Below are 16,690 nucleotides of genomic sequence, written 5' to 3' on the forward strand. Positions count from 1 at the left end.
CAACATCTTTAGTCACTAGTGAAATTGTAAAGTTCTGTGTCAATAGGTAAAAACTAAAACAAATCTATTTCCCCCTTGTTTCGTATGGCTCTACAGTGCATCTGGGTCAATTGCAAATATAAATTCGTCCAACTGAATATTTCCTAGCCTAGGCTACTCAAGGCTCAATTAACACGTATCGTGAAGACGTTTATTTTACGTCTGTATCTATCATACATTATGTAAGGCCTCGGAATGAGGCAACGATCGCGTGAGGATAATGTAACGCCGTGCTCACCCACACCTTTACAACACTGATTTAATAGGGCGTCTATTTCCTGCTTAATCAAATGATCCCACCTTTGGTATTAAAAATACCTCTAAACCTCCAGTCATTGTGTTTTTTTCTAGCTTCCGTAGGGTACACCTCTGATAATGATCAAAGATTATTATTATGGTCGACTGATTTTACCGGATCGAACACCGTAAAGCAGTGATACAAATTCTAGCTACTGATTATCCGCTTAAAATCTGCTGCACCCACAAATTGAGTTGCGACACTACATTTATAATGCCATAGAATAACTGCTACCATCTCATTTCAATTCATTTTTGAATTTACATTTGTACATTTTGTTTAAAGACAGACCAAAATATCTAAGCAAAATCTATCTTAAATTGGGGATCCACCTGCCCGACAGCCTTACAGGTAAAAGTGAGGGACATGAATCAAAGGGAAACAGGAGAAATTGGGTTTACAAGCAACATGGCAGATCTAGCTAATAAACACAACAAGTAATCAGTGAAAAACACGTGGTTTGGTCAGTGGCTTATGAGTTTAATCAGTGTGGTACAATACATGGCAGAATTCTGGTTGAAATGCAGAAGGCTCTTTAATTCATTACTAAGTTAGAGCCAAAAAGATTCCATTTTCATAACATCCACAGGTAGCTTAACATACATACGTTTTATGTAGAAACATATGGCCCATAAAGCTTTAGGTATTATAGTCTCACTTAGCTTCCAGTAAATGTAAAAGCAGCATCACATAGAGAAAGTGCACTTACTTTATACTTCATATCTCATTAGTGCCCAAATAAAACAAGCTTGTTTTTGTGTTTTATGATTAAGCTGTATTCACCTAGTACCAATAGAGGTCGACTTTGGTCCCAACCCAACAATCCTATAGTCAAGTATGTTAAAATTATTTACATCAACTAAATTGGGTTAAAAATAATAAAAATCAAACTAAGAAACAGAAAAATAATAAAAATCCAGGTATCAGGCTTGGCAAGAAAATAACTTTCGTTGCATGGCAGAGCAGTTTTTGTTTGCTAAAAGTATTGTTTCACACAAGCTACCACACAAACTGCTCCTTTGCTTGAAAGAAGGTATTTGCAATAATTGCTTGAAACTGAAAGCCCTGTTTGGCAGAAGACACTGCATGTGTATTACATCAAATTCTAGTTTTATGCTCCCAGAAATATACCACACATCACACTCAAAATGATAAAACAATGGGAAAATGGAGGCACACTCACTTCAAGTATTACAACAGGTAAACAGTAAAAACAAATGAGAATTCCTTTCAAGTGTTTTGTAATTTTTCTAAGTATTTAACTGAAAAATAGATGGCACATTAAAAACATTAAACCATCTTATATGGCAGGAAAAGAGGTTAAAGGCTTACAATGAAACCAATAGGGTGGTGAATACTGATGTGTTTTAAAAGACAAATATTTTCATTCCTCCAAGGAGATTACAAAAATGTAGTTGAGGGTGACCATTTCTGATGTAATTTAACCAATGCAACTGCATTACAATTCAAAACCAGTCAACCAGTTGTGTGTTGCTTAAACTGAATATAGCTAATAGTTGGGTTCCATCCTTTATGTTAAGGATAAATCATTTAAAATAAGTCTCATTTATAAAAATGTCTAATGAATTAATTGCACAAAAACAGGCCTTCTCTGGCACATCAAATATAAGTCTACTGTCATTTGATACATCGGTTTAACTAGCTTTGAAGAAAGAATTTTAAGATCTTGCAAATAAATAAAAGGTCAATACTAAATTAAGCTCTTGAATCTTCTCATGTCAACCTTTAAAAAAAAAAAAAAACTACAAAAAAACAACCATACTCTTCTCATGAGCTTGTCAGTGCTTGCCCCCAAACAACTACTGAATTGGTAGGAAAACAAAAAAGGCTCTTGTGTTAGTGTGAGGAGTGTCTATGGTGCCATGGTCTATGGTGTCATGGTGACTTCTCTGGTCTCTTCACGACAGCACTGTATTTCATTGGCGCTTTGTCGGCCTTGAGCTGAACTTCTACCAGCGTAAATACAGAGAGCTCCTGGAGAGGACAGACATCTTGTTTTAGTGCATCATTAAATTCATATTGAGCACAGACTCATCTTATACAAACATTTTGGAAAATTGCTTTGTAAACCTGACCAAAACATTATCAACAGCTATAAAAGATCCATAATTCAGTATTTGAATGTGTGCCTGTAGATTTGCATGTTTCTCAAGCTACTGGTACTAAGAAATGACCTTGCTTTACCAGAATATTTGTAGTCACTTGGGCATTCAAAAACACTAAGTAAAATGCTGTACAATGTCTAAAAAACGAAGACGACCACTTAAACCAAGTAGCTGCTGCTGATCTGCTGATGAAGTCCTACCTGTCGTATGGAGCCCAACTCTGGGTCTTCTGCTGCCCATACAAGTGTCATCTCTGGGCGCTTCCCCACTTTTCTGTAGTTATAGCTCTCAAGGCCCTCCAAAGACTGAAAAACAACAAAAACAAATTTTACTCAGAATATAGAAAGGCCATCATCTGAATATGATGCCAACCTGAAGAGAAACAGGCATGCTGCTAACTTACATTGCAGTAGATTCTTTTCTGCACCCCATACCGAAGAACCAGTACATCGAAGGACTGGTCAAGCATTCCCATCACCATAGCCTCAGACTCCAAAGGACCACTCTCCTACCAGAGGCACAGAGTATTAGATGACACTAAATAACAGATGTGTGTGTGTGTGTGTGTGTGTGTCAGTGCTACAAATTACCTTAACAAAGACACTGAAGAAGAGCTCACTGCTTAGCTCCTGAACCCTCTTTGAGGAAGTCTTCCTGTCGTTACAGAGAGTTGCCTGTTTCTGAACTTCCTCTCCAGTTAGACCTAGTCGAGGGCCAGTCTCTATAAAGACACAGAGAGGGTGAGTGTGGGAGCATGTTCATAGGATTGATGAGAATGTAAAAGACTGAGGAGGGTGGGAAGGTGTGAAGATAGCAGAGAACAGAAGATAGAATGTAAGGGCAGGGCCTACCAGTTATCTGTGAATGACATAAATGACAAAGGGCCCTAGTGCGGCAGTGGAAAAAGGCCTATTCTGCCCAGGTGGGTTGTCCTAAACTCTGGTGATAACCAACTGGGAAGTGGTAGTCTTTTTTGTCAGCAGAATCCTAAAGTCATCCATGATGCACAGCAACTTTTTGTTATTTCTATTGTAGTGTAATTAGACTATGACGCCCACCACAAAAGGTCTCTATTTTTGGCATGGCCACAACAGAATGCAGAAAGAGATTGCATTTAGGTCTCCAGAATTGGTGTGTTTAGGGGCTATATTGATCTAGACATAAACAGCTTGTCATGGAAAGTAAGTCAGCAAAACTATGACACATTCATTTTTACAGATTCAAAATCACACTCCCTGATTAACAATACAAGTCAGGACGAAGGGATGTGGCTTTGGCATTCCTCGCAAAAACAAACTGATCTAGAACTCAAATCTGAACACAATCCAAGCATAAGTCTTAAGGTGTCTAAACTGACTCACCAATAGATGCTGCTAAAAGTCGATGGACAATGACATCAGCGTAGCGTCTGATGGGGGATGTGAAGTGGGTGTACAATGGCACATTTAGGGCATAGTGGCGGAAGAGAGTCTTGTCCTCCAATACTCCAGTGCAAAAATACACCGCCATCTGAAGAGCATGCCCAATGTGAGATTGCATAGAATAGAAGGGATTTTTTTTACATGGTTGAACACCTACAAGACCTCTAAAGCCAAGTGTTAAAACATTCTTACAACAGTGTTTCATCAGGGAAAAACAGAGAACACAAGGATAGAGTAATACAAATATGTACGCCACAAAACAATATAGCTGATGTTGATTACACATTAAAACTTTCAAACTGAATTCAGACAAAACTATTGTCATTTTCTTTACATTCGCTCTGGTAGTACAGAGAACAAGAAAAATCTAGCTCATATCAAATAACATAGAAGATTTAAGTTCTGCAGACAGTGTGGAATGCTTCATGTTAAACACATCCAGCAACTAAATCCAGCTTTACAGGTATGAGGATTTGAACACATCAAGTATAAAGAGGAGAGGCAATAGTCAAGCTCTAACCTGCATTGGCCTGGAGCACATATTTGTGAGGACTTCTTTCCTGGGACTGGTGTACTGGTCATTGCCCAGAGTCTCATGCAGACTACTCTGCTCAGACAAGACAGAGATAAGCATGGAGATAAACCTAGTGTTATGGTTCACAGGGGTGTATACTGCAAATATGGCAACAGAAATAGAACAGCTTATATGGCACACAGAACTGTCATTAAAAACTCATATTTGCCCAGTTAACAATCTCTGCTGTGTAGACATTGGTAACGTTTCTGAGGATGCAGGCAGAACATTCTGTGACAATTACAGTGGAACTAATCATTATCTTAAACAAAGCTAAGATGCATGTTTCCAGCAAATATTAAATTGAAGTGTAGGTTACAGCAACATCATATGCACAATAGCTCATCCACATTTATAAGTGCCTTGCTTACTGTCTGTAGGTAATGGCAAATAGAAATAACAGGATAGGCCGTACACATAATGAAATGCAACCAATCTGAATCTTAAAAAGTTCTGGTACGCACATGGAGGGCCCCTGCCGAGGAGAAATCAATGTTCAGACCCATCTGGTCGCAAAACTCTTGGAGGTCATCAATCATCTTGGTTTGGGGAGGAGGGTGGCGACGCAGCAGGGCAAGCTCAGGGAACGTGCGGTAGAGCTGGTGGGCAGTGGCCATGTTGGCGAGCAGCATGAACTCTTCCACCAGCCTGTAAGACAGGTCATACAATGAAACTATGGCTAGCTAAAGACTTTTAGACTTCTACTGGTTATCTAAAGATGTTTATTCTCTGACACTTTTGCTCTAGCCACCATAAGCAAGGTGTACAAGTTCAGTGTTTTTAGCTGATGGTCTTAATTATCACAAATGGTCGGCATGAGACGTTTCATGAACTTAGAACAGACGGCTTATTAGAGACAAATAACAAAAGACCAAACAATCTTCACCCACACCAGACTACATCTTTACCAAGGAAACGACGTTACTCACTTGTTGCTGTCCCTGTACTGGTAGATGTAACAGCCCTGAGGCATCCCAGACTCTCGGTCCAGAGTGAAGGCCAGCTTCATCTGCAAGACAGAGAAAGGATGATGCATCATCTGAACTACCACTACTTTATCTTCACCTTAAACTTTAACAGTACAGCCATACATGTTTGTTTCCTTGACTTTTAGCCTGTGCTGCATTTTGTAGTAAAAGTGGAATATTTTTTGGCACGATATTATATCGATACATCTGCTCAACTTTTATTTCAATATTAAAGTTTAAGTTTCATTTATTTTGGTACATACGTTTGCTTTGATAACATTGCTTCTGAAGTACATAATATGACGCATCATCACACCGGAAATTTGAAAGGAAGTCAAGAACAAATGCCATGATGGCTGCGAAGACTCCTAGTATACGAAACATAGCGCATTAGAGAAATAAATCACAATATATTTCATAATTCAATAGCACTTGTTGAATCGCAATATGAAAAAATTGCAATAATATCATATTGTGACCTAAATATCATGAAAGTATCGTATAGTCACCTCTGTGGCCTATTTTGTATTGAGAGGTGCCTTATTTCCACAACTTCCCCAATTCCTCCTCTTAACGCTTACGCCCTACTTAATGCCCATTTCTTTCCAACTAGGAGAAGGAATTTTGAGGACTTGTGTTGGTCATACAGCTTTTCAACCCAGACTAATCCCCTTTCCCCTCCTCAACTTGAGGTTTTGCTGCCCATCACTGTGCTGACATGAGTTAGGAGATGATCACGACTGGTACGGGTCCTGACAGAGATCATACTTGATCATATCAGTAATGTTTTTGCTTATTTCCGGCTTATCCACTTTCACCACATGTATCAGAGGTTAATCATTGGAGGCAGAAAAGGGGAACAGTTTATCAGCCAATTTTGCATATGGGTTAACACACTGGAAAAAAACTGAAAACTTGTTTCAGTGGAAATCTGAGCAAGGTACCAGCCATAATCTAGACATCCACCACTCCTAAAATATGCAAGGCTGATTGATCTCTCCCCCCCCCCCCCAAAAAAAAACATGAGGCAGCAATAATATATAACAATAACATCCACTGCTCCATCACTTAATAACCTCTGTGAGTGATGATGATACACAGGTGCTCATTCATCAAATAGGAGTCACGACGGAAGACAGCCCGATGAAAGGAAGTGTGTGTAGGTGTGTACAGACACTGGCCCACAAGCAGCCCCCAGGGGGGCACCACCCAGAGAGATCCATCATGTTCCTAAAATGGAGCTTGATAGGTTGGCAAACCCCACTGTTGTGTTGATGCCATTTCTAGGTAATGAATAAGTATTATGCAATGGAAATGGAATTAGGGACTTGGAGTTCCAAAAGGATATTAAGGATGACAATTTGTCTTTTAAAAATGCTGCCTTTAGGTCTGCTTTAACCATTTGAACAAAAAAAGTCCAACACAGACTATGCATACATTATCAGCATAATGTAGAGACTGTATAAGCTCTCTGAGGACAACTTCTTGGCTCACAGAATCAACAGTGCTACTTGGCCTCTAAAGAGTACAATCTCTTCTTTATTTGAAACCGTTGCTAGCACACAAAAACTTATGTATGCAAGAGCAATCAGCAAAAACACATAAATTGTACAACAGCAAGACACCTATGCGATGCCTAAAGCAGTCTCAAATTGCACCGTTTTTGAAGTTTCATGTTTGGGAGGATTCCAGACAAAAGGGTCACTGTTTGCCAGACAATACAATGTTTGACTCACCTGATCAAGCCGCAGTGCCCCTCCTTCAAAGCGCTGTGATCTCAGCCGCCTGGCAATGGAGTGCAGGTTAAGCACGGCCTGGTGGATCTCATCGATGGGATGCTCTGGGGAACAGGGTGGAAGTTCTTCGGCAGTAAAGAGCTTGTCTGGAGCGTCAATCATGCTCTGGGCATGATCGTAGCTGAGCTTGACACAGGAGCGGATTACAGAGCGACCAAACCACTCGCTCAAGATCTGATGGGAGGGAAAGTGGAAGGGATCAGCATGGAATATAAAAACTGAGGAGTTTGGCAAGAGGTAGTGAAAGAGAAACCATAACGACAACAACACATCTCTGAAGATTTGCTGATTTAGGATAGTGATCCATAATTCACAACTAAGGACAAAGGAAATCAATTCATCCATGTCTATCATACAAGGAAAAGTCTTAAAAAATAGGCCAGTCTAAGCTCAAACAAGACACCATACCTTGCCCTCTGGAGAGAGCTTCCATATGACTGAGAACGTCAGCCGATCTATCAGGGGGTTCAGGCTACACAGCTCTTCACACAGAAGACGTGGCAGCATAGGAATCACCTGTGTGGAGGACATGATCATAGACATGATAAATAACAAAGCTGTACGTGCGTCCTCACATATCATTGTAAAATAATCAACAACAACATATCCACTTAACACGCACTTGTGTGTTTAAAGAAAAAAAATCCCCTGTTTTCAGTTAAAACTGATTCCATGTCAAACAAGAATAATATTCTAAGTCAATCAGTGTTTACATTCCAACACGTACTCATCCCTCTGTTGTGGGTTACTGCATTCATAACATAAAAAAAAATTGTAAGAAATACCAACCAGTTAAAATCAAACATTAAAACTATTTTAGAAACCCTCTTATTTTGTACATAGAAGAAACCTCAAATCTATGCTGTCACTCGTGATTAATCGCTTTTGCGTTGCTATAGATAGAAAAATATTATTTATGACCAAGTTTGACCTTACTACAATGAAACAGCAATAACAAAGAATGATGTGACAAAACAGCCCCTGGAATGTGTTTAAGTGCAGGTCTGCTGGGGCAATGGAACTCATAATGTGGTGTGAACAGGCAGAGACAGAGCCTTTAAGATAATGGCAGAACAATGTGTTTTGGGGCAGACATGAACTGTTGAGTGAGTTAGAGAAGTACACACACACCCTGAAACGTTGTGACAAGTTTTTCCTTGAAAAAAAAAAGAGGATAAAAATGGAAACTCATTTACCTCGCTATCCTCATTTACCCTTGGAACTGTGATTAATGCAAAAGATGAATGCTTGACATTCTGACAAGACAATGAACACACAGGCACAAAATGTGGATTGTTGAAACGACAAACAAATAAATACCTTCTGAACCAAGTAGACACTTGTGGCTCTTCGACTTGCAATGAAATCCAGTGCATTTCCTTCCTCAACAAAATAACTGACATCTGCAATATGGACCCCAACTTCAAAGTTCCCTGTGTAGAAATGAATAACAAATGACACCAGGGCAGCGGTTGATATATGATAATGACTACTTACTGATTACTTGAAATTTGAAATAATAATGTAACTGCATACCATCAGGTAGTTGCTTGCATGACAAGGCATCATCTAAATCTCTGGCAGTTGCTGGGTCAATTGTGAAAATGCATTCATTCCTGTATATAAAATACAGAGAAAGAGGTTAGATTACCCCAGTGTTTATTCTTTAATGATACGCATTTACAGATCAGCTCTGACAATCCCATTCTGAAACTCAATGCACCAGGACTGCTACTGGGCACACTGAAGACTCTTCACCTCAAATCTCGCCTCCTGGAAATCTCCTCATGTGGGATGGTCCATGGTAGAACCTGGGGCAGACAGGCCAAGACGTCATCAGAGAACTCGGAGAAGTCTACATCATACTCCATCAGGATGCCCTCCGTCTCTGGCTCGATCTCTCCCGCCTGACCCAGACTCTTGACAAGCCGTCTATACACAAATGTGCACAGGCAGTTCAAAAATGACTATCTTGGTAAAAACACACGTAGAGAAAACATCCTCTACAGCCTTTAATGCTAGTTTTAACCTACCCCTCAGCAAAGTTGCTATCTGCTGGCCAGTGCATAATCCGACAGACAAACAGCGTGTTGGCATAGTCCCCTGGACGGGAAGCAAAGTCTGCAGGACAGTCCTCGAGTGGAACGTTCACTCTTGGAACGCGATGATCCACCGGGGCAAACATGGCAAAGTTCTTGTCTGGGAGAAACTTGATGAAACCTGAAGCTGCCCGTGAGTGTTTCTGCTCCACAATGTAAACCACCTTAAACGCACAGATAAAGACAGTGCTAAATCCACGCTTACAATCTCTAAAATGTATTTTCTTAAGTGTATTTTTCTGCGTAAGGCTGACGATGGCATACATGGATACGTTTAGGTCCATGTATGGTGTGCACGATGCAAATTCCGTTATAATATTTCTGCAATTTGTGAAACATCTAACTTTTTTCAGCCCTGAATGCAAGCATTCCTTTATTGTTCTAAAACACAAGGACATTTCAGACAGCTATAAAGACATAACTTACCTTCCCTGTCCTCTGAAGAGCTCGCTCAGTAGAGGTCCGTGAGATAGTGTTCTGGTCTCCTTTTTTGGGGTTCTCTGGAGCTACACACAAATGAATTCAAACAGTGACCTCATGCAGCATAACAGATAGCTTTCCATGAACATGTGAAGATGTACCATACAAATATGTCGCATTTATACAATTTTCAGCCAAAATAAAAATACTTTCCCATCCAAGATCAATACTAAATGACCTAATATCAGATATATAATTTTGTTTACATACCAAAGCAACACCTACAAATCACCCCGTACAAAACAATCACATTACATCTAGGATACATCTACTATTATCTTTATCTAAAACTATTCACATTGATGGAAATGTCCAGATACTCTGTTTTCTATGGTGATTCACTTATATGTGACATTGAGAAGAAGCTTTTGTCATTTCCAGTCTGATAGATCCCACAAAATACCAATACATGTCCTTTAAATCAGCATTTTCTGAAATTATTTCTGTGCACTGACCATTAACTGGCAACAAAATTAGACATTTGAGACACTTCAGTAGTTTAACAATAAAACTACTAAAAATAAAACTAATTAACAGATCAATACAACTTTTCATAATAACATTCTATTAACAATACAATATTTAAATGTTTGTCTTCTTATGCTAGTCTTCTTATGTGTGTTTTCTTTGGCTAACAAACTCAACTAGAAAATGCATTTCCTGAAGGAAATACCAGTGCATGAAATGCAAAAGTTAAGAAAGAACGAATAAAGAAAAGTGAAAGAAGGAAGGAAGAAAGGAAAGAACAGTAAAAGAAGGAAAGAAGAGTTGAAGAAGGAAAGAAGAAAGGAAAGAAGAGTGAAGAAAGAAAGAAGAGTGGAAGAAGGGAAGAAGAAAGGAAAGAAGAGTGAAGAAAGGAAATTAGAGTGGAAGAAGGAAAGAAGAGTGGAAGAAGGAAAGAAGAAAAGAAAAAAGGTAAGAAGAGTGGAAGAAGGGAAGAAGAAAGGAAAGAAGAGTGGAAGAAGGAAAGAAGAAAGTAAAGAAGAGTAGAAAGAAGGAAAGAAGAAAGGAAAGAAGAGAGGAAGAAACAAAGTAAGGAAAGAAGAGTGAACAAGAGTGGCTCTGGATAAAGACAGTAAAGAGAGAGTGAAAATATTGAAAGAAGGAGAAAAAAAGAGTGAAGCAGAGAGATGGAGTGTGAGAGAAAGTAGAGTGAGAGCGATAGAGAAAAAAAAAGTAGAGTATGGAAGGTGTCTATTAATATTCCTAGTTATACAGTTGAATGGAGAGGTACAGAGAGAAGAGGACCCTTGGAGGCTTGCCGCAGGTGTCAGTGAAGCACAGGTGCAAGCCAGTTTAATTACCCTATTATGATGTCATAATGGCCCAATGTAAGTCAATGGGAAAATTTAGATTCGTTTTTCTTTAATAACTTAAAAAGTATAAAGTTTAAAAAAGTAAAAAATACATAGCATAAGTGTCCTTTACAAGACCTACGCGACAAAGTTTGAATGAAGTTTCTACGTTAAGCGGTTCGGGCTGAATTAATCGCAGAAAAAGGTAACAAGAATAAGAAGAAGAAGAAGCCTAGGAATAACAATACAGGGCATTTCATGCACTGTAATAAATGACTTTGAATGACAAGAACATCCGACACAAAAAGGTTATTTGGGGATCCACAGATGAGTCATTACTGCTTTGATGAGAAAATGAATAGCTCACTTATCCTAGTTGAACAATCCCTTCCTTCTCCTATGTACCTCCTTCTGTCAGCAACTAATCTAAATCAGACCTGACACAATGGAATCCATCTTAATCAGTGCCTCCTTCAGTGATCCTACATGGTCTTCCATTTCCTTCAGCAAATGAATAATATCTTCTTATATTATGGTGATAATTGTGGGTGTTTAACCTGATTTATGGTTTGAAATTACAAACTTACCTCAAGGTAAAACACTTCCAACCTGCTGTCATTTCTTAACCCGTGACAGTCACACTGCTGCACCTATTTTTTCCATTTGCACCTTTGGTGGTTTTATTGCCACATGACTACGTTCAAATTCCTAAAAAACGAAGTTCTGAATTCCCCAAAAAATATTTTTCAAAAGGATAAAACAAGAGCATCAACGCATTTGAAGTGGGTACCTGCTAAGCACACTACCATTTTTTGTCATTGTCAATTAAATACAATTAATTCCAGCATACCAGAAATTAATGTATTCATATGCAGTGATGATTGTGGTGTAAAAGATTATTATGTGCAAGCAGTAGCCATAACCTTTTTGGGACACTCACATGCTGCCGAAATGGCATATGCGCAGGTGGAGGTGGGAAAACATACCTTTGCCTTGGAGACTGATGTTATGAACGCCCTGAACTAAAGAGTCTTCATCAGCACAGTCCTGTGCTTCTACGATGACATCAGGGCTGGGGGAGGCCTCTGCTGTTTTCAGTTTCAGGGCTGTCTGTCCAGATACACTTTGTGATGCATTCAGTCCCTCAACATCAGCCTCTGACTTTAGCACCTACATGGGAAGACCATAGTATCAATTCAAGCCATCATTCTCAAAAACATAATATTGCTGCAATACACATACCAAGTAATATAAATGACATACACATTTACATACTACTGTTTTTTTTGTACAAAGACATGCACCCTACATATAATTTCACAATTACCAAGATATTTAAGTTTTCCCCCATTACATCTCTGTTGAGATGTTTAAAACTCTACTCTAAGTCTATCTGCTTCTAGCATCAGAATGTGAGATGGGCAAGCCATTATCTCCACTACAGTCATTTAAAGGTAGAGTCAAAGATTCTGGTGAAAGGTTGTAGATGTTGGCCTCAACAGCCAAACTTCTCCCTTCTGTACTCGTGAAGTAATGTGTTGGTTGGCCTGAATAGCATATGGCTCGGTCCAAGACACTTTGTTTGTTTACAGCACTAGGACTATGTTCCTAAACCAGAGTTGTTTTTGAGCACACACAAAGCTAAGGGACCATTAGGGATTACATTAGATGACTGCATCTTTAGCTCTTTTCAGACAGTCTGTCAAAATACATTTTCCGTAACGTTTCCTTACATTTTCTGTTATGACACTTGAACTACAAGTATGTTGTGAGATGTGTAGAAGATCCACTGATCTAGTCCTCTTGAAACCTCCATGGCGTATATGTCTCACATAAGTCTCATAACAGCCGATCGATGATTTATATTCTACTCAAAATCTGCATGGTTCAACCACAAAATGTTTTTAACGGTTAGGATTGTTTTCTTGGGTCATGTTTTTTTCCTTTTTACAAATGTGTGCTCTAACTCTGCTTTAATCCTTAGGCAGTCACCTCAGATGGACTGGAAATATTGTATAGTTAATAGACCAATACCTTCAGGCTTTCATACTAGGTTCTTCTCCAACTACACAGCTTTCCAACCCTGCTGAATATTTACAATATGTCTCTTCTTTGAAGTAACCTCCCTTGAGACATTTCATATTCTCTATGCCAAATTAAAAAAAAAACATGTTGCTAAGGGCCTCCAGAGTTCCCATAAAACATTTATTATTTATTCACACCATGTCATATCTCAGACTTCAGACTCCTATTTATAATCTGTTAATCATGACTATAGCTTGGCATGAGACACATAAGGAACGCCAAAGCTAACCACAGATGACTCTGCAGAACCCTGTCAATTATGGACTTATGAATGAGAACTTGCTAAAAAAAAGAGAGTCAAAAACAATGAGCAAATTAAACAAAAACACAGGACACTTATTGATGAACCTGACCCATCACGAAACAGTTGGCATATAGAGCCTTCTTGCCCAAACAAGAGATAAGTTTCCATCCAACTCATTCATACATTTTAAGCACAGAATTATGCTATGTCATGTGAATAAAAGATTCACACTCTCCTTATTAACTCTTCTGATCAAGGGAGGAGTTGTGTCAGCTTTAATGGAAACACGCAATATATTCTCAACAAATGTGATCTGATGGGAGTATACCAGTTATCAACAGCCTTATTTGCATCCTACCCTGTGTGAATCGGGAGTCAACCAACTCCCCACTAGCAAAACGATTTCTTATTCAACTTTCTTATGCAAATTTCAAGTGCATCCAGCCAAGATTTTGAATAGTACAAATTTGCAATAAAAGCTGGATGGAAATTAAATAAGGGCAATAAAGTAAAAAAAGAACAAAAAAGAAATCTCAAATGTGACATGTTTTGTTGTAATAGATTTTTTAAATAAGAAAAATTCTGTTTTTTATTTAAAACGTAAAACTGCAATAATCCCATGGCAAACATGTGAAAGACTAGCCTGGCCATTACCAGCCTGTGACTCCATTTCATTCCGTCTTTCAGTCTGGGCCAACCCAATGCATTTTGGTTTCCGAGATCGGCGGGTGCTTATCTTGAGGTTTAAAATCATTGGAGTTCCCTTAACCAATCAGCAACGTTTAGTAAGCATTCGGTAGATTAAACTCTTCCCAAAGCCAGTTGGGAGAAGAGCTACGACGTCCTTTCCAATCATAAAACTTACAAGAAAATACTCTTGTTCTCCTTTTAATTTTCTGATGTTCCCGAGAGTTGAGACAACTTTTCCGATAGCTTTTCGTGTCTTTTCCTCCAAGGCGAGTTTTGTGTCACAGCTCTGAAGTGTTCGCTGATTGGTCCTGCAAAATTTTGAGTTCTGGAGACGATTGTCAATGGGGTTGGGCCAGACTGAGTATGAGCTTGAAATCAATTCAGGCGGAAATACGTAGGCTGGTGTCACCAGGCTAGTGAAAGACCCTTAAATGCCTTAAATCAGAGATGAGAGATTACCTTCCATTGTTCAGGAGGGAGAATCTGCACCACTATCACATCTCCATTCAGTGCTCTGTTTCGGGCCACAACTCCATCCAGAAATATATCTGCAGTGCCATCCTACAGTATAGAAGATTTCAGTTAGTCAGCTGTTATGGAGTACACTATCAACTATCAGATCTCCATTCAGTGCTCTGTTTCGGGCCACAACTCCATCCAGAAATATATATGCAGTGCCATCCTACAGTATAGAAGATTTCAGTTAGTCAGCTGTTATGGAGTACACTACCCCAAAACTTAATTTCATCATTAGAACATCTGCTAGCGAAATAAATAAATTGGAAGTCACAAACAACACAATTTGGAAAATAAATACCCACCGGAGATGGAACAAATGCCTCTTGAAATTTTTTAGGGTTGATTCTCAGTGACCCCTGAAAATAATATTCATTACAACTTGGTTATTGTATACACCAGCAAAGACCGAGACAAAACATACTTTAGCCAAAGATGGCATCAAATATTTTATATAAATGCCTGATTATGTGGTAAAGAATGTACCTGGAAAAGTTCTCCTCTCTTTAAGCCAGATGAGACATCCTGCATATTCATGTATTCTTCAAAAAGCCTCTTTTTTGAGCATCTTCCTCCCCTATTCTTTTTGGCTTTTTCATTAGAACACCCCATATTTGAACCTACAATGAAAACAAAGCAAATGTGAAATTTAAGACATTTATTTTCCTAACTTCAACCCCATAACACCAAGTCCAATTAGGTGATCACAGGTTATCAAGAAAAAAATACCTTGTGGTTTCTGGTTTTTAATAGGGGTTGTAATGCTTGCTTCACACACCCCATCATTCTCTGAACTGAGAGGTGCCTGATCCAGCTTATTTTCTGCATTTGCCTTTGAGATATTCTTTTTCTTTGTTTTTTTCTTGCTCTGGTCTTTTCTGGTCTTTGCATCATTTTCAGGAGACTGCTGATATTTACATTTTGAGCCCAAAGTTATGTCTTCATCTCTATTAGGCCTACGTGTGCTTCCTTTCTGACTTAGGTATTCACATTTCTGCTTGCTTCCCTGGTGACTACCTTCATCTAAATCTATGATTCCATCTAGACCGGACATTACATCTCTCAGGTTTTCATGGTTCAGCTTTCTACCTGCAGGGGATTGCCCTTGTCTGGAGGATTTCTCCATACATTTTTCTTTTTCGTTCTGACGTAAAGGTGAGATGTCGCATGAATCAGCACACTCTGTATAATATGGTCCTCGTTTCTTCCAATTTGTATCACCTGGGCTGCACGCAGTTGTACGTTGAGGACCTGTCTCACCATCGTGTATCAATAATGATGGCTGAGCAAACTGTTCCAGATAAGATTGGAATTTGGTGCTTTGGTGTTGACTGAGCAGTCTGGCATAAGCATCTTTCTGGGTCGGGATGGGATGATGATCACGTTTCGTTTCTCGAGAGCGTGTGGATGTTCTCCCCTTCGTGGACTCCATAATATTTTCTTGGAAACCTGGAAATAAAGCGTAATCACATTGTCTATGACCGTCAGGTGAAAAGACTGTGGTCTGTAGCGATCCAGCTTGCCAGTTCGCCAGACACCAAAACACCCCTTTAAAGTAGGTAGCTAGAGAAGTTAACAGCAGGCTACCGTTTTATAGTCAAGTGCCTGCAGACAGATTGCCGTTACTGAACAGACAAGTGTGAAACATCGGTTATCTAACGTTAGTTAATGAAGCAAAACTAACGGGCACGACCTAAGGATGACCAGAGGCATTAGGTAATGTTGCTACCGACAGTTCGCGTTAGCTAACCAGTGATAGCTAGCCTGAAAATGAAAAGACCAGTATCTATCAATTCTATCTGTAACATCATCACGTTATGATCGAACGGTAGAAGGATGTAAACGGTTTACTTTACCACTGTTAACGAACATACAATTGTAATGCTAACACATAAACCACAACAATGACTCGCCTGATAGATGAGTCGAAAACCAACTTGTTACAATGTATTTTTAGCCAGCACAACTAACAAACATGCTTTTCCGGGGGGAGTGCAATCGGATGCGTTGCATGCTGGGACTTAGAGTTTTTCCACGTAGAAATAGCCCCGAGAGTGTT

The 16,690-nt window shown here is 39.2% G+C and overlaps 1 protein-coding gene across 2 annotated transcripts; it reads right to left on the reverse strand.

The window, feature by feature from the left end:
- Positions 1-835: 835 nt before the first annotated feature.
- On the reverse strand, positions 836-16,065 carry dis3l2 (DIS3 like 3'-5' exoribonuclease 2). Of its 2 annotated transcripts, none has more exons than XM_080837490.1 (20): positions 15,853-16,065; positions 15,118-15,251; positions 14,937-14,990; positions 14,575-14,676; positions 12,083-12,266; positions 9,748-9,827; positions 9,256-9,485; positions 8,981-9,154; positions 8,759-8,838; positions 8,543-8,655; positions 7,631-7,738; positions 7,163-7,396; positions 5,388-5,467; positions 4,923-5,106; positions 4,405-4,491; positions 3,825-3,972; positions 3,054-3,184; positions 2,867-2,971; positions 2,664-2,768; positions 836-2,332 (listed from the first exon to the last, which is right to left on the reverse strand). In XM_080837490.1, the coding sequence occupies exons 1-20, from the start codon at positions 16,061-16,063 to the stop codon at positions 2,234-2,236; spliced, it is 2,643 nt and encodes an 880-aa protein (XP_080693616.1). In that variant the 5' UTR covers positions 16,064-16,065; the 3' UTR covers positions 836-2,233. The 2 variants fall into 2 exon arrangements, with proteins under 2 accessions (XP_080693616.1, XP_080693615.1); XM_080837489.1 differs by having other exon boundaries at positions 15,361-16,065.
- Positions 16,066-16,690: the final 625 nt, after the last annotated feature.

This window comes from Sprattus sprattus (assembly GCF_963457725.1).
Source record: "Sprattus sprattus genome assembly, chromosome: 4".
Lineage (NCBI taxonomy): Eukaryota > Metazoa > Chordata > Actinopteri > Clupeiformes > Clupeidae > Sprattus > Sprattus sprattus.

Bases quoted from the DNA above. Each gene is read 5' to 3' on its own strand.
- dis3l2 (XM_080837489.1), bottom strand. From the start codon at position 16,063: ATGGAGTCCACGAAGGGGAGAACATCCACACGCTCTCGAGAAACGAAA. The intron at 9,828-12,082 runs GTATGTTTTCCC...ATTTGTGTGTAG, and splicing joins CATCAGTCTCCAAGGCAAAG to CTCCAGAGAACCCCAAAAAA. The intron at 9,155-9,255 runs GTAGGTTAAAAC...ATTTGTGTATAG, and splicing joins GATAGCAACTTTGCTGAGGG to ACGGCTTGTCAAGAGTCTGG.